Raw genomic sequence first — 18,788 nt, 5'->3', positions numbered from 1 at the left:
GTTTTTCTGATTCAGATCCCTCTCATGTGGGGGTAATAATGGAAATACCAAGAACTGCAGGTGAGAAATTGAGAAGAATTTCCAGCAGCTTTATAGATCCCTATATAATGCCAGAAATCGAAGATAAGGAAGAAGACTGTTGAGACACAAGGCCTCCAGCTTCTCAGCCCAGTAGCCAAGAACCACAGGGCAGTAGGCTAGCAGGTTAGGGGTATCCTTACATGTAGTGGGAAGGTAATCTGATGTCCCACCAAGTTTTAAACCCTTAGCATTAGGGACACTGTCCTAAGTTGAAAGTGGTACTCTGGTTTACACATGCTTTTGATTTAAGGAACAGAGGCTTACTCTTACGGTATTCGAGATTTGAGGGCCAGCAGTGAGTTGAACAGTTTCATTTTGGAATTTGTGTTGGAATCCTAAAAGTAATAAACAACAGCACTGCCCTGCAATGCCAGGCAGACTTCTGATTCTTCTCATTCTGCAGCCCTAGCTGCCACTTCTGAACCAACGGCTGAGCTCCATGTTCAAAAGCTTCATATGCCCTTGTCTTTGAAATACACCTCTTTTAGAGTTACAGTCCTCTGGGAAGTGGGCCAATGCTTGTCCTAACCAGGAATCAGGCTCTAGTTGGCATTGAGGATTCTGTGTGTGTTGTTTCCCTTAAGTATGTGACGTGAGCAGGATTCAGGGGAAAGGGAGACCCCCAGAATTCTGTAGTTTTGGAAGTAGAAAATAGGCACTTTGTAAAGATGGCAGATGTGTTCAATTGTTCTAGTAACTAATTCAGTTTCCTGTGGGTGGCCAGGTAGTATCCTACTTCGAGTTTAGTACTTGAGTTTTTTGTGCTCAGCTTCAGAGCACCAGACTTCTTAGGAAGCAAGACATGAAGATTCCCAGTGTTCAGTTTGTATGGAGAGTAGCCCAGCTGGCTTGTCATGCTGGACTAGATGAATTGTGAATGTTAATTATACTGATCAATACAGTGGCCTTGGTAACAGACTTGTAGCTGCTGTAGAATCTGTTTACTTCAGGTTTATAACAGAAAAGAGACCAAGCTGGTTGGGAACATGATGTTCTAAATGTAATAAGCTGTATTGTAAGTCCAGGGAAAAGGCACACTGGAGGCACTGACCCATTGCACCCTTCCCTAGGATTTCCCAGAGGGAAACATTATTCTGGGGGTGGTTTCTGTCATTATTTGCCAGTTGAAAATGAACTGAGGTTGGCAGAGGTATAGCTTTTGTGAGGTGGGGTATAGAATATTTATGACTCATAAGGATTAGACGTAGAGCACCCACGTTGGAAGGCATCTCATTCTTCTACCTAGTTGGTAATTAGGAGTGGAAAGTTGAGATTAGTTGCAACCCTTGCATTCAGAAGAAGGAACCCCTCCTATTTGAGGAATAGAGGGTTCAGAATTCTGCACATTCTTTTCTGACTCCACAGGGAGGGGATTAGCTGAACACTGGGCATGTTTGGAATGAGAGCACCTTGCCAATTTTTACTGATTTTTGGACCAAGCCATTATAAAAATACAGTCTCTCTTCGTATGACAAGCTCTTTGTCATGTTCTCCTAAACCCTATAGATCCATTTGATGGATTGGCTGTACTTGACAGATGGAGTTGGTATTAAAAGGGCAGATTTTCTACTTTCTTTGCCTTGTTTTATCTCTGACAAGACATGTCTAACCCATATGTTCCCCGTGTTGCCTTCAGTTGCTTTATCAGGAGCCTGGTAAACTCAGTGTGCTTATGTTTGCTTTTCAGATTCTGCTTAGATTGTCTCCAATGAGTACTTCTCATGGAGTGGAAGGAATGGAAGGAATCAGTCACCTAGGGACCTTTTTCAAAACATTCATTTCAGGGCCCTAACTTAGATCTACTTAATCAGAATGGGGAAGGGTTGAGGTATACAGGGACAGGGGGAATAGGATAGTATGTGCTTTTTGAAACAGCTTAAATTTGAAAGATCCCATATTTGGAACCACTTTTTTATTTTTTTTTTAATTTTTATTTATTTATGATAGTCACACAGAGAGAGACAGAGAGGCAGAGACATAGGCAGAGGGAGAAGCAGGCTCCATGCACCGGGAGCCCGACGTGGGATTCGATCCCGGGTCTCCAGGATCGCGCCCTGGGCCAAAGGCAGGCGCCAAACCACTGTGCCACCCAGGGATCCCTGGAACCACTCTTTTAGATTATCAGCAAGACTGGCCAAAATAGTTATGAAATCTGATATTGGGATGGTAATGTAGCTCCTATTTATCTTGGGTATGAGGAAGAATCTTGTGTCCATGTGAGAGGACTGGAAATAGCTTATGGTTACTCTTCTTTCCAGAGTATTCAGAATAAACTGTGACCATCATGAAATCATGCAGCTCTGTGTCAGCTCAGGGTTGAGCTCTACTACTGTATCTGAGGACCTGTGCTGGGCACTTAGGATTCATCAGTGAACAAGACAAAGATCCATATCCTCTGGAGTTTACATTGTAAGGTCATTACTTTTGGGTCATGTAAGTCTAGTGTAGTGGTTCTTAACCATTTGGTTTTTGGAGCCCTACAGACCCGTGTTCGTTTTCCAGAAAAATAAACACGCACGCACACGTATTTTTGACAATTTACTTATAAGGGGAGTTGGCAGCCTGAAGCCCATCCATGAACCCCGGTCTAAAAACCTAGAATGCTTGCCTAGAATTGAGAATGTGGTGATTAGGATTAAGCCAGGCCATGATTAGGGTGTTTGGGACTATTGTCTCCTAGCCACACTGGATTATAGTTTCTTCTATATAGCTGAGGCCACTTGCAAAGAACTTAAGGATGTAAATAAATAAATAAATAAATAATAAATAAATAAATAAATAAATAAAGCAATCGCAAGGAATTGCTAGGCATCCACTACACCAATAGCGTTTCTTGAGTCTGCACTCTCTTTGAATGATTTTGATTTTGTTGCCATTCCCGCCTCTGATTTCTGATTAGCTGGCCTTCTTGGATTCAGCAGATTAAAAATCAGGTCAGAAGATGAGAATTGCCTTAACATAATTTATATTATCAATTCCTGGACTAAAAGTGATAGTAAAATTATAAAGATCATGAGAGGGCATTTTAGCAAAATTCTGGCTTCAAAACACAACCTTCCAGAAGGAATTGATGAAGGACTGAGAAAATAGACAAGGAGTGAAGACTGGAGAGAGAGGAGAGGAAACAGGACAGAACTCAGGCAGCTGATGAGCTGGCAAGCCAGATAGCCTTAAGCCAAAGGGAGTGGATTTGAGACCCAGACCAGTGGGGGGGGCGGGGAGGGGGAAGATTCCTTTTTAGTCTTGAAGGGTCTGTCACTATTGCTTTATTATCAAACAGAACTCAGGATAAAAAGGGGAGGGCAGATAAGGCTTTGCTTCATGTATACCAATATTAATATGTCTCTATCCTTGGAAAAGTTGGTGTTTGACTTGAATGGCTAAACCCTGCCTCAGGATTAGTACCATGTATAACATATATTGCAGAAGCATGAATGAAATTTCATTTGGGACACTGGCAGAATTATGTAGAAGTGACATGGTCAGATTTGGAGCACAGTGAGCACACAGAGTCCTGTGCCATTTCTCCCTTTACCTCCCTGGAATCTGATCTTCAGTGTAAATACAGATCAAGACGTCTTTAAGGGTGTTCTTTACAAGGAACTCTTGTTTCTCTGCCTGAGATCTAAGGGTCCAGACCCACACAGAGGGATTGCTGGAAAAGTCCAGGCCTTCTAGGCCAAACTGTTAGACACTAAGAGTCCATTAAAGAACAGAACCCAGGGATCCCTGGGTGGCGCAGCGGTTTAGCACCTGCCTTTGGCCCAGGGCGTGATCCTGTAGACCCGAGATCGAATCCCACGTCGGGCTCCCGGTGCATGGAGCCTGCTTCTCCCTCTGCCTGTCTCTCTGCCTCTCTCTCTCTCTGTGTGTGACTATCATAAATAAATAAAAATTAAAAAAAAAAAAAAAGGACAGAGCCCACAGTCCTCCCCAGAGGAGCCTGGAGGCTCTAGATGATTCCAGTTGTAACTGCTCCAGTTGTTCAGCATATGGAAAAACTGTTCTGCTGTGAAACCTTCCAACCTGCTGTTATGTTAGTACAAGGACATCTCATTGTTTGCTCAGTGATGCATTAAAACCAAAGCTCCCTAATCTAGGGGAATATAATCACACCACCAATTATATTTATTTTCTATTTTTAAAGAAGCCCTTTGAATGATCAAAGGGATTTTCAGACCTCACTTCCTGGGACTCTTTAAGATTCTATTCAGCTTATAAACTACATAGTTAAAACTTGCTGTTTGGTTTTTGGAAAAACTCTCCTAGAAACCATATAACTAGAATGTTTTCTTCATTAAATGAGTAGTTTAAATAAATATCTAATGTGGATATGGAATCAAAATTCAATCAGCATATGTTTAAATCCAGAATACTTCAATAAAATTGATAACATTATAAGAACTTTTTGTTGTAGTAAAGTCAGAGAACTTGTTTTGTATTGGATAAATGTGACTTTGTAAGATCTTTCAGACATATTGTAAGATGTAAGGTGACTTGGAGTAGATACTGTTTGAGTACCACACCATAGAGGAGAAAGGAACTTAGTGGAGTTTTCCGTTTAAGGGTGTGTACTCTGTGCTGTGTGTGAAAGAAAAGTTCCTACATTATCATTGTGCACTACATAAATAGCCTTAAAAAGCACATTTAAAATATATTCTCTAGGGCAGCCCCGGTGGCTCAGCGGTTTAGTGCCGCCTTCAGCCCAGGGTGTGACCCTGGAGACCCAGGATCGAGTCCCACATCGGGCTCCCTGCATGGAGCCTGCTTCTCCCTCTGCCTGTGTCTCTGCCTCTCTCTCTCTCTCTCTCTGCATCTCTCATGAATAAAAAAAAAAATAGAGTCTTAAAAAAAAAAAATATATATATATATATATATATTCTCTGTTGCATATCTTTTTTAAAGATTTTATTTATTTGAGAGAGTGAGAGATCACAAGTGGGGGGTGGGGGAATGGAGGATAGAGGGAGAAGCGGACTCCCCGCTGACCAGGGAGCCAGATGCACAGTAGTGGACCCTGGGATCATGACCTGAGCTGGAAGGCAGAAGCTTAACTGACTGAGCCATCCAAGCGCCCTCTGTTGCACGTTTTAAAGTATGGTCATTTCTTATGAAAATAATCAGCAGGTTTCCCAGATGATGAAAAAAAAGTTATTGGTTGGTTTTAACCGTGCCAGATTGAATACCTTCTTGTATAAATAAACATAGTTGGAGTTTCTAAATTACTTTTGATATCTACAAGACATTCTGAGGTCATTTCCCTCACCCTAGTGGTCAGGGTTAGATTGCCTGTGTGTTCTTCTCTCCAGTCTGTCTCCAGAAGACAGTAGACATATATGCCAGATTGGAGCTTTTTGCTTCCACAATGTTTGGGCTCTTATACTTTGTCCTCACCCTTTCTAAGTCCAAAGAACCCTACCCTTCAAAGATAATAAATTGGCAACTTTAAAATATTACATTTCTTTTCATCATTTCACTTCTAAAATCAAAGTAGATTTTGGAAAAAATTAGTTTTCTTCCATAGAGCCTCACCAAGTGTTCATCTGGAAGCGGAGAAAGCTTCAGTGCAATTGGAGGGTATTCTGTAACTGTCTTCTTGAAAATAAAGGGGAGAGCTACTCTTTCCTCTAGCCTATTCCAAAAGAAGGGTAATAGTACTAGACTTGTAGGGATTATTTTTCTCCCTTGTATTTTCCTTTAAAAAAAACAAAACTCCGTATTGCTAGCAAATTTTGCCTTCAGCAAGTCACTTAATCCTCACTTCTGTTTCTTTCCTCGGAGCAGAGTAAATCCTGCACTCAAAAGATTATAAAATTTTTTGAAAATACATATCCTCAGTAAGGAAATCATATCTTCAGGCCACTTATGTTGAAGCAGATTGCTTAAACTAGAATATCATAGAAATCTAGGCATTCAGAACCTTGGTTTTTACAGTACCAGTAAGTGTAGATTTCAAATTTATAATCAGCTTTAAGTAAAAGTCCTGATGTAATGCTGGCAGGTGTTTTCCCTTGTTTGTACACCAGAACTTAAAAATAGTTTGAAAAATACTGAGATCAGTGATGTCTGGCATTGTTATTTATTGATAAAATTGCTGAATAACTCTTCCTATACCAAATTTGATTTTGATTTTTGGTTTTCAGTACAACGTAAAAGCAAGAGATCTTTATCCTTGTGCATCTATCCACTTTACTTGTTAGAAAATGTTCGGAAAGTTATAGGTCAGGAAAACCGCATTTTTGTATTCTTGTCTGGGAAATAGAGTGAGGGGATTGTACTGTATTCCCTCTGGAGCAATAGGTAGTTTGGGTATTTTGGTTTTTTGTTTTGAGTGTGAGAAAGGAAGGGGTGAGGGGAGGAAGTGAGAGAATCTTAAGCAGGCTCCATGCTTAGCACAGAATGAATGCAAAGCTTGATCTCAAGACCCTGAGATCATGACCAGAGCCAAAATCAAGAGTTGGACACTTAACCAACTGAACCACCCAGGCACCCAGGTAGTTTTTATTTTTAAATAGCCCCAAAGGCATTGCAGCCAATAATTCCTTTCAACCAGCTTCTTTCTTTTACAGGCTATCTAAGGTCATGATTTCATACTGAGACTCATCTAAAATTGAACATAAACATCTCAAGTTAGAAAGTCAGGAAGAGATGGCAAATACTACCTCTCTAGAATGAAAAATACAGTTATGTTTTTTTATGTGATTGTCAGATTCTTGTCCTTGTATTATGTCTCTAGTCTCCTAGAAGTTTAATATTTTGGGTTTTGTTAAAAGCTATGGAAACTAAAGCTACCTGCAGCTGATCTTTTTTTTTTTTTCTTGCAGCTGATCTTTAAAGTGATTTTACCTTGTTTTTTTTTAAATTGAAACTATTCCACCTATCTACAGAGTGGATTCTGAAAGATCCCATTGACCTACCTACATTTGGTTACAATACCTGTTACTACATAGTTACTGTTTAGTATTAGGTCTTTAAAGTCAATTTTTAAAAATTTAATACTGAGTTTTGATGTCATTTTCCTCCCTGGAGCCCATACTTTATGGGAAGCAGTGGATGGTAACTAAAAAAACATATACGGTTTCTGTCTTAGTAAACTTTGTTGGGTGTTAGCCTAGGGTTTAGAAAGCACACCTAGCTAAACTCAGAGCTGCATGTAGTTCTTTTGCCATAAACTATTTGGCAAGGATTTTCATGTCTTTGACCTCCCAATTGGATATAGGCTTCCCAAATGCTGCTCTAACAAGTGGGATTCACTCAAGCAAATACTTGCATAGAGGGTTTGAATTTGTAAAATGTAAATTGGCTTTCAACTTCATTTTTAAGCTAAACTTCCAGATCACAGCGAGAATTGTTTTTATACATCTCCAATCTTGTTCCTTCTTGGCAGGCTAAGAAATGATACAGATGGCATTTACTCAATCTGTGTGGCCACCTTCCAAAATGTCAGAAACTCCCATCTTCCTTCTAGACCTGTCCATTGATCCATTGCTTGTTTTCACTGTTTTTTTTTTCCTTAGAAATTCATTTGATGAATATAGGTTTACCTGTTTATAAGCATTTGATAGATTTTCATCTTAAAGAACATCCCAGCCTACCTTGTAGTGAGGTTAGCTGGTTTGATTTCTTGTGAGCTTTATTTAAAGTCAAGATTGGCTTAGAGAGGCTGCGAATTAAGGCTAATGACTTTTTATTAAAAGCATAATAAGGTGAACAGTAGTAACCTGGCTCAGTCTTTCCCAGAATTTAAGAATTACTGATTCTTATACTCTGAACCAATACAAAGTGATTCCTAAGGCGGGGTGGGGTGGGGTGTGCAGATTATTTTAGCATTCTACCTTTTGAGTAAGAAAAGGGAAATAAGAGTATAAAGAAAAAAACACAAAGCAAGTATATACTTGCTTTTTTCCGACCTTCAGAAATAAATATAAACCAGACACCGACAATAATAGGGAGAGCAGGGGGTTAGAAATGGCAGTGAGACCTCTCTGAATATACCTTTAAAACTTCTGAGATGTGTGTTTCATATGTCAAAAAATTAAAGAGAAAAAGAGGAAACCTTAAAATGGCTTGTTATCAGAAACATAGGAACCTAAACTAACTACATATGGAATTGATTATTTAATCACCCAGAAAACCATACTTCAGCTACACATCCTTTGTGAGAGAGTTTTCAAAAAGAACTTCAGTGAAATATTGACACCTCACTATGTAGAGTATTGTTAGTATTACTCTTAAAATTTTGAAGTTGTTGTAGCGGTATTATAGAATAAAACAAGTGTATCATTGCTGTTAGAGACCAAGATTTGTCAACTTAGGAGAAAAGAAATACAAATAGGAAAATTAAAAGTTTAAAAAAAAGTAATGGTAAATTTGAAATGGAAATATCAAAATAAACTGAGTAAACAAAAAGATTTCTCTATTCCCTGAAAGAACTTAATAGCACTGACACCTCTAATAACAATTAGCACATTTTGTACTCAGATGTTATTTTCTTTTTTTTTTTTTTTTTTCAGATGTTATTTTCTAAATAACATTCCCCACTAAAAGAAATCAGAGCTCCTTGGAGAAATGGCTGATTCTAGGTCTGAAGCAGAGAAAAAATTAGGTGAGCCCGGTGTATCTTCTTATGCCAGAAAGGAAGGGAATGCTAAAACAGAAGAGTCAGCTTGAAGGAGACTCCTGCTGGCCCAGTTTGGGACAATTGGAGCATTCAGTGTACCCATTGTGTAATTGAGTGTAACAGATTGAATAAATAAAAATATGAATGACGAGTAAAGAAAAGAGTGAGAGGGAAAAGAAAAGCTTTTCTTTACAAAAGTAATGCTAGCTAATATATGTAGAAAGAATGATAGGGTAAAAAAAAAAAAAAAACATGGTTCTGTAACACTTTCCCCCCAATATAATTGGTTCAGGCAAGGATTATGAACAGATGGTAAAGTCACTAGGGAACAGGATATTCACAGGCTGACAAATATCACCCTGCAATTTAACCTTTACTTGCAAAGGAGAAAATAGAGTCTCACTGTAACCCAAGGCTCAGCCTAGTGTCACTAATCACGGAACAACCAGATATTACATGCCACCTAATACGATGCAAAGTATACAATGTTATCTATGCAATATTCTTGCCAAAATTTTAATCTTTCTGATCAAGTCTCAAAACTGAACTTCCAATTTACGGGAAAGAACTAATCTAAAATATCAAGAATATGGGAGATTCTGCGAGGCAACTCACCTGGACTCTTCCAGGAAAAGTCAGTATCACGGGGCTGGGGGAGGGGGGTGGGGGGGGGGGGTGGGAATAAGGGAGGGAGAACTGTTCTAGATTACCAGACACTGAAGGAACCTACCAACCAAATGCATTTAGTGAACCTTGATTCCATCCTGGGTTGGAAGAGTTGGGGAGTCATTTGGGTCTATAACTATGCAAGACATTCTTTTTTTAAATTGCACAAGTATGATTAACATGGTGTTATGTTTCATGTGTACAATGTAATGATTCAACTATTCTGCACATTACTCAGTGCTTGATGAATGCTTAATCTCCTTTTTTTCCCCATCCTCTCCAACCACCATCTCTCCTCTGGCAGCTACCAGTTTGTTCTCTGTACTGAAAAGTGTACCTTTTGTGTGTCTCTTTTTTTGTTTGTTTTTATAATTCCACATGCAAATGAAATTATATGGTATTTGTCTTTCTCTGACTTATTTCACTTAGCATAATACCCTCTGGTTGCTGCAGATGGCAAGATTTCATTCTTTGTTATGGCCACATAATCCATCCTGCACATACCACATCTTAATGAAAGGTATTCTGGAGGTACTTGGAGAAGTTTGAATACAACTCAAATGATACAGGGTTATTAATATTCTTAGAAGTATGAGAAGATTATTGTGGTTCTGTAACAGAATATCCTTATTCTTAGATGATTCATTCTGAAGAATTTATTGGTGAGTTTTCATGTTGGCAATGTTTTTTCTTTTTTGGCAGGACCACTTGAAAATACGCATATGTACATATGTATATATATACAGAGGAAGAAACCTAATGTGGAAAATGGAAGGATTCAGTGTAGTTGGGAGGGTATACAGGTGTTCATTATACTATTCTTTTAAGGTGTTTACATGTAGAAAATGAAAGTAAAGTTGGGGAAATGGGACAGTGGGGGACAGAGTAAGTTGGAAGGGAACTTTGGTTTGTCATTGAAGTCATGGGTATGTTCCAGGAATCTTGATTTCTTCAGGCACCTGTACAAAAATTAATCAATTAATTAAATAACCTAGGATTGATGATAATTGAATGATAGGAGAAAAAGAATGACCAGCGTATTTTCATGTATTATTGGTGACAGACTGAAGAAGAGAGAAGTATGGACAGGCCACGCAGTTGGACAGGCAGATAGCTAAATAGACTTTGAAATATAACTGGGATTGTGTGTCTGTTAAAATTACAGTTTTCAAAAGATTAGGAAGCCCCTCCCTGTTCTACTTGTTGCCACTTTTTAACCTCTTGATTTTACCTCTAGTTGGCAGTTGGAGGGCCAGAGCACTCAGGAGCTAATAGCCAGTGAGGTATATTGTCTCATATGAAGAGTGGGGGCTGGGGGAGTATCTGATAGGAGTGAAACCGCTCTTTGGCAGAGGTTTTCAAGCTTTATGTTCCTTCCTCACCAGTTAAGTGTTAGCCCTGATGTTGCCTCACCCCTTCCTCCCACCAGCATTGATGAAAGATCAAGTTAAGTCCCATTTTTGAAAGGAGCGTTTCTTCTGGAAGTGGATTCTAGCAGTGTGTGTGTGTGCATGCACACGCACATGTCATCCTGTTACCCTTGAGACACAGAGATGGGTGGAGTGGAGGAGGGAGATGTATGCTGTGATTAGTCAGCCGTCTCCCCCCCCCCCCCCAGAAGCTCAGGCCCCATCTGGGGAAACTGAGAATTTAAGAAACTTGAGACAGAGAAGAAGGACAGGGAGCAGCCAAGACCTGCTGAGTCTCAGAAGACTAGTTTGTGCACTAGGGAATGGAAGCAGTGACTGAAGGAGACTGTGGATTCGACTCTGTGGCCTGAGGTTGATTCCCTTGAGATAAATTATTTTCTGGTGGTGTACCTGAGCAACGTGTTGGGAAGAGGATATCCTTCTTTGGGAAATTTCTTTTATCTAACTGAAGGTCTGAAAGATGTGCAGACTTACATAGTTCTTGTACCAAAAAGTTGGTGTTCGTTGATCACTATTTTTTTGGATTCATCTGAAATGAAATCAGACTGGTAAGTGGTAAGTATCAAGGAAAGGTCTTGGGCCGATTTAGTTTAGGGTAACAGCCATACCCTCTTCCTTTCCTCTGAGAAGAGAGCAGAGGAGAGTCGAATCTGTCGAAAAAGGAATATATTAGCCAGAAGATGTGAAAGAGGGATTAGAAAAGATGTAGGAATCCTGGAAGGTGTTGTAACATATTGCTTAGTAATTGACCTTGTTAAAAATCTCTGATAGTCATCTTGTGCTCAGTTGCTAAGTATTAAGCCAAGAAATACGCCGACCATTTCAAAACAGAAAAATCTGCACACACAGTATGCTAGAGGAGACAATGGGACAGATTATATAAATTTAGGAATATCTCAGAAAATCAGTCGTGTACCAGAAGAGGGGATACTGGCCCTTTAGATACTCCTCAGCAGTTAAGACAGACCAATCCCTCTATTCATTTCTAAGCTATGCTTTCTTAATGATTTGTTTTCCTAATAATTGCTGTTTACCTTTGAGTCTAGTCCTTCACCCTTAGGAGGAAACCTTTCTGAAGAAATTAAAAGCTGCTAGATAGGTATGTGAAATCACAGGTCTGTAAATTGTCTAGCCCAACCTCTGATTTTTGGAGGCCTAAGCTAAACAGTATCCAGATAAGACTGTTAAGATCTATATCTTAACATCTATATCTTCCTTAAAAAGCAGTAAAATTCTTTGGCAACCATTTGTGTTATTATTACCCTGTCATCAGTCTAAATCTACAGATTGTAAGGGTCCATGTTTCCTTTCATAGTTCTTTCCTGGGATAGTGCTGGGTGCTTAGGTGGTGCCTCCCAAATGTGTTGACTAAAAGAGTATAATAGTCCATGAATATTATCCTGATCACCATCCCTTGGCCATAGTGTCATAATGGCATTCTGATGGCTTTCGACTCTCTTGGATTCTGGGGCTAGACAGCAAAATTGGGTGAGACCTGGGAAGGAAGTGTGGCTAAGCTACTTAACATCTGGGTAGATAGAATATGTGTTTGTGGAAGTAAACCTTTCAGCTTCTAATGGTAAAAAATGTCAGTTGGGATAAATTGAACCGGTAACATATAACAGTTTTCCTTCCCTGGAGGTTCATAACTCTTTTGGATTGCCTGTGATCCCTTTTTCTGGATAAATTATCTACAGAAATTCTTTCAGCTCACTTTGTCACCAGACTTAACAATGAGGTGGTGGGTGCACCGTATCCCACATTGTTTCTTTGGCAAAGCTTCTCTTTATCATTTTCAGTGTCACATGGAAGACAGTCAACCATTATACCCACTGAGCCCTTTGAAGAGGTGCTCTAAAATAGCATATTAAATTGGCCTGATATTTAATTGAGTTTTTAAGACACAGCAAGTAGGCTTCTGTATTTGGATGTGCTATTTGGAGAATGGGTCAATCTGACCTTCTAACCTTTCTCAGATGTAATACTAGTTCAAGAATGAAAAACACTGGCATGCCTTGTTGTGGGTAAGGCTGGTTTATGGGGGGGGGGGTGAGTATTCAAACACAAAATAGTTCTTTAACATAGGACTTTTTGAACATCCAACTATCTTATCTCTTTTTCTCTCCCCCTTTTTCCCATCCTACATCATATTTAGAACTAGCCTTCCTTACAGATAGAGCTTTGAAGAAACACTGAAGTACACCAATTGAGATTTAATTATGATTGGAAGAAATGACCACAGGAAGTAATGTAAACAGAACAGCTTTGCAGCCATCTTTGGGTTTTGTTTTTACCTAAATGATCATATTTGCATAAATGCAGTGAATCCATCCCAATTTAGAGGGCTGTTACTGAGATCTGGTGTCACTGAGGGAAATCTTGTGATAATTGCTTTTGGCAACGGTGTCTTTGTTTATAACATGCAGGTGAACAGCACTTCAGGAGGTACTTTAAAAAGGAAGGCAGATCTGCTGGCTGTAAAGACAGTCATGGAGGGGCGCCAGGGTGGCTCAGTCAGTTAAGCATCTGCATTTGGCTCAAGTCAGGGTCCCAGGGTCCTGGGATCAAACTCGAATCAGGTTCCCTGCTCAGTGGGGCATCTGCCTTGCCCTCATCCTCTGTCCCTCCTCCCTGCTTGTGTGTTCTCTGTCTCTCTCAAATAAATAAAATTTTTAAAAATGAAACATGCAGGCATGGAGTAAGCAGGCCTAGTGGAAACGGGCAGAGCAGCTGCATTCCACCCCACCAGTTGTAATATAGGTTCTCTTCAGGGGATCCCTGGGTGGCTCAGCGGTTTAGCGCCTGCCTTTGGCCCAGGGCGTGATCCTGGAGTCCTGGGATCGAGTCCCGCGTCGGGCTCCCAGCATGGAGCCTGCTTCTCCCTCCTGTGTCTCTGCCTCTCTCTCTCTCTATGTCTATCATAAATAAATAAATCTTTAATATATATATATATTTTAACCTATATATTTATATATGTTCTCTTCAGCATGCAGGTTGGGAGAAAAGACAAGGTCATCATGAATCTTTGTATAGTTGGACCACCCTATTTATATTTATAAGCAGTGAAAATATCCAAGAGCTGTGAGAACAGACAGATACCCATCCATGTCATGGCTTGAGTTAACATTCTGCCCACTTCAAATATGGACCAAATTCATTATTTGAGAGATGGGGCACTGCACTGATTAGTAAGCTGCTTGCAACACAGTCTAATATTTTTAGATGGGAAAGATTTTGCTAAGCTTTAGGCTACTGGTGAGCTGCATTAATACAAGGCGGGATTATGACTATTAAATCAGTTCTTAGGTGGCTGAAGAAACATTTCTGTCTTGCCACAGCTATCTCTCTCTCTCTCTCCTTTTATTTAAGAAACTGCAAATGTTACTGCATTTCCCTTCCCCACCCCTGCCACCACCAGGTAGGTGGTGTCTGGGAATATGCCCAGAGCCTTTTGAAAAAAGATGAACAGGGGAGGGAATCATCACAGTCAAGAGAGAAGACTAGCTTCCGACTAGACTGCCCATGCCAGGAACAAGGAGGCTGATGGAGGAAGGGCTGCCTCTAGAGAGTGGTAAAAGGCATGGATGGTCTCTTGACTATTTTTTCTGGCACCAAAAGAACTACATATTGGGTTGAAAGTCATTACCTTGGTCCTAGATTAATCTCTTCAGTAAAACTAGCTTTGCTGACTGTAGAAGTCATGTGAACATGCAGTGGGAAATCCTGTCCAGAAGGGCAGATGCTGACATGGAGCCACTTTAGGAGTGGGGTGTTTTATTTTGTTTCTTGTTTGTTTGTTTTAGATTATTTGAGAGTACTTGGGGAAAGAGGCAGAGGGAGAGAGAAACTTAAAGAAGCTCCTTGCTGAGCTCAGAGCCTGACACAGGGCTCGATCTCATAACCCTGAGATCAGGACCTGAGCCAAAACCAAGAGTCCGGTGCCTAACTGACTGAGCCACCTAGGCACCCCTCAAGTGTGGGGTTTGTTTGTTTGTTTTTCTGAAAGTCACTGTGCTTTTGGCATTTCAACTATTTAAGTTTTAGCACCTAAACTTTAAAAATTGCTTAGAAGATATAAAGATACTTGTTAATCAAGTTATGGTGTCATGTATGTTTAGACTGAGTCCCTTTTACTTGATTATTTTTCTGTGTTTCACATTTAAGCCTGATTCTTACATGGCTGGCAGATGCTACCCTAGCTGGAGGGTACAAATGACAGAGGTGGGTGCTGTTCTGCAGCTATGACAAATGGGTAGTTTACTGTTCCTGACTTCAGAGTGGCTATAACCATGTTGCTAGCATTATGGGGAGAAGATTTTAATCTGTAATAGCTTTTACACTTCCCAGAGATATCTGCTAAAGACTTAGCTTAATGGATTCTTCATGGGAACCTTTTCAGATTTAGAATGGAGGAGAATCTCCATTCATAGTCTCAAACTGTTCTGTTTTTCAGGAGGCTGAAGTGTATTTTAAAGAAAGGGTTTTTCAGAGTTTAAAGAGTTCAAGAGGAAGATTTAAACCATTTAATGGAAGAAAGTGTTTTCATACACTTTAGAAGCATCCCTTAATTTGACTTGACTATAAATTATATTATTTGTGGGCAGCCCCAGTGACGCAGCGGTTTGGCGCCGCCTGCAGCCTGGGGGTGTGATCCTGGAGACCCAGGATCGAGTCCCACATCGGGCTCCCTGCATGGAGCCTGCTTCTCCCTCTGTCTGTGTCTCTGCCCCTCTCTCTCTGTGTCTATGAATGAATAAATAAAATCTTTAAAAAAATTTTTTAAATTATATTATTTGTAAGGTATTTACCATTTATTAAAGCCAATTTTCCAAGTATCCTTCAAACAGTTACCTAGTTCTGGTGTGTTTCATTGAAAGAAGTTTGTAATGCAGAGTTTACCAAGTCATTTATTTTCTCCTTCCTTCAAATTAATCCTAATTAGTTGGATTTTACTGTGGAGTGCATACACTTTTTAAAATTTTGCTTTCTTTACTGTATTCCAGTATTTTACTGAATGTAGAAAGTTCTGGGCATACTGTACTGGCTTTGTGAAATATAGGTATGATTGGGCTCTTGACTTGGCATCACCATCAAGTGCCCATCACCATCTCAAGACAGCTCCATGGTTTTTCAAACAACAAGACAGTTGCTAATTTCAGGATAAGAATGCGCTGCAGATAATATTCTGAAAAAAAGAAAAAAGCAAAAGCTCTATGAGTGTTTAAAATGCCTGTTTTTTGGTAGTGTTGGGAGGAAGGGCGAAGAGTTTAATGTGTCAAGGTTGTAAGAGGAAAGAAAACTTTATGGAATGTGAGAAGAAATATTTGTGAGATTTGGACAGATGCTGAAAGAAATTGAGTCTTAAGCACCACGCCCAACAAATACACACACACATACAAATTCTTCATCAGAAAGAGACAGTAATTGGCATTTGGGGAGGAGTCAGCCAGGAGCCTCTGCCCACCCTCATTCTGGTAGGGAAGTTGCTAGGTTAATAGGAGCCATACAATAATACTGGGTTTTAGGGAAAGAAATGTATGGCCTTCAAAGATGGAACATTTCGGGATCCCTGGGTGGCGCAGTGGTTTGGCGCCTGCCTTTGGCCCAGGGCGCGATCCTGGAGACCCAGGATCGAATCCCACGTCGGGCTCCCGGTGCATGGAGCCTGCTTCTCCCTCTGCCTGTGTCTCTGCCTCTCTCTCTCTCTCTGTGACTATCATAAATAAATAAAAATTAAAATTAAAAAAAAAATTCAAAAATGGAACATTTCATAGAATTCTTGTTGTAAGTTTTCAACTGTTTGTCTTCTTCTTACAGCAAATCCAATTTGCTGATGACATGCAGGAGTTCACCAAATTCCCCACCAAGACAGGCCGGAGATCTTTGTCTCGCTCCATCTCCCAGTCCTCCACTGACAGCTACAGTTCAGGTAGGTACAAACTTCGAGTCCACTCTGATCTCTCTTCCCAGTTCCATCCAAAGCCTTAAGCTAGTTCTCTACCCACTGCTCTTTACTTATCTAGAATCTGAAAGTTCCTCCTATCAGGACTTCCCATCTTTCTGCTGAACGCTGATAATTAGCAGTTGGGCAATTGGACATGTCCCCAACCAGGCTTGTAGCTGAGGAGGCTTTTGTCATCTGAGGACTCTCTTCCCCTGGCTGTCTCTGTGTGTGGTCTGTGGGCAATACCTGTTTGGTAGTATTGGGCCAGTTCCCATTCCCACGTTTCTCCGCCCACATCACAAATGGAGAAAATCAATTCTATCTTGGCTGACAGAACTGGCCTTGAAAAAGAGGTGTACTTTGGAAGCATAATTTCTCACTTTGTTGTTTAAGATGTACACCACCACCTATCCTTTTCTTTCTTGGCTCCAAGACTGTTTAAGTGGTGACAATAAGAAGGAATATTTTGGCTCCTTTTATTCACTAGGTTATCCTTTATGTTGAAGTGTCCTCTTCTGTTCACCTCTGGAGTAGGAAAGGTTCAACTACTATAATGTGACTCCAGCTTGGTTTCTTTTTAGCTCTCCTCTCCTATATTAACATAGGCTTTTTTTTTTTTTTTTTAAGATTTTATTTATTTATTCATGAGAGACACAGAGAAAGACAGAGGGAGAAGCAGGCTCCATGCAGGGAGCCCGATGTGGGACTTGATCCCGGGACTCCGGGATCAGGCCCTGGGCTGAAGGCAGACGTTCAACCGCTGAGCCACCCAGACATCCTTTTTTTTTTTTTTTTTTTTTAATTTTGCCCTTCTCAACTTCAAAGTGAGTACTACTAGAAAGTTAATGAGGAAAAAAGGATGTAGAATTTAGGATTTGAGTACTAGAGGAATAGACACTGGAAGATCCACAGGGGCCACTGATCTAACCTCCCCCTCATTGTTCAAGTGAGGAAACATTGTTAAGAGATTAAGAGGCTTGCCCAAGGTCCTAGATTGCTGTTAGTTTTAGCAGAGATTTGCTGTCTCAGTAAGTGGCTTTGCCAGAATACTGTTTGTACAGTGTTATTAACATTAAGGACTGGGCTTGAGGTGAAAGGAATGTAAAAACAACAAGTAAATGCATTTTTTAAAAAAGTGTCCTTTGCTCTGTGCCACTGATAACCCAGGGTAGATAAGATAGGCAAATAAGAGTAAATGGTGGTCTACAGGGTTAAGTATTGAAATAAATGAATATCCAGACTCCCTGTGGGCATGTGTGCAAGAAAAGGTTCCCAAGTATATTGGCTGTCATAAATGTGTCATGGAGTGACAGATACCAGAGTGGGGGTGATAAGCAGGCTGACTATAGCTAAAAGTGAATTGTGAAAAGCTGTTATAAGAGGAAGAAGGAAGGAGTGAGGGAAGAAAGCTTTAGTGAAGTCCTCAAAGATTTTGATGTCTGTGTATTAACAGGAGCCTATCAGAGCTTTTTTAAAAAAGCTTTGTGATCTAGTTAAATTGTCCCCATGGGAAAGAAACCTTGGAGAGTATTTGTGTTGGCTCTTAGTGTGAGGAAGACAGCCAGGGAGACCTGATGCACGGGCAGAGACCGATCAAGAAATACTTGTCGATTCAGAGAGGAAGGAAGTGATTTGAGAGTCTCAGGGACTGATGATTATACGTCCTCCTGCATATGTCTAAAAGGACATTTTCAGCCTTTATGTGAAGCTGCTTTTTTTTTACAGTTGAACATATTGAGTGATCTCAGGACTGGTAGAGCCAGAGCTACTCACCCACCTTTCGATTCGTTTCTTTCCATCTCTATTCCTTCAGCACAACCTTGTGTAAAATCCCTTGCAAGATTCTCTTAGCACTGTCGTCCATATTAGTGGTTCTCAGAGTGTGTGGTCTTCAGAACAGCAGCATCAACAGCACCTGGAGACTTGTTAGAAATGCTAATTTTGGGGTCCCACCTGAGACCTACTGAGTGGGACGCTCTGGCGGTGGGGCCTGGCCATTTGCATTTTAACAGACCTTCCACATGATTCTGATGAATGCTTTAAATGC

The 18,788-nt window shown here is 40.3% G+C and overlaps 1 protein-coding gene across 4 annotated transcripts in view; it reads left to right on the top strand.

Annotated features, from left to right (window-relative positions):
• The window catches only part of AHCYL1 (adenosylhomocysteinase like 1), a 40,912-nt gene that overhangs the window by 9,304 nt on the left and 12,820 nt on the right, over positions 1–18,788 (top strand). For 3 of the 4 annotated variants that reach the window (XM_041748178.1, XM_041748175.1, XM_041748177.1), the window contains exon 2: positions 16,615–16,726. In XM_041748178.1, coding sequence (XP_041604112.1) covers positions 16,615–16,726 — 112 coding nt within the window. Of the gene's footprint in view, positions 1–8,594; positions 8,687–16,614; positions 16,727–18,788 lie in introns of all 4 variants that reach the window. The other variant, XM_041748179.1, reaches the window with a different exon arrangement.

Source organism: Vulpes lagopus, chromosome 3 (genome assembly GCF_018345385.1).
Source record: "Vulpes lagopus strain Blue_001 chromosome 3, ASM1834538v1, whole genome shotgun sequence".
Taxonomy (NCBI): domain Eukaryota; kingdom Metazoa; phylum Chordata; class Mammalia; order Carnivora; family Canidae; genus Vulpes; species Vulpes lagopus.
This window is presented reverse-complemented; position numbering and strand designations above follow the sequence as displayed.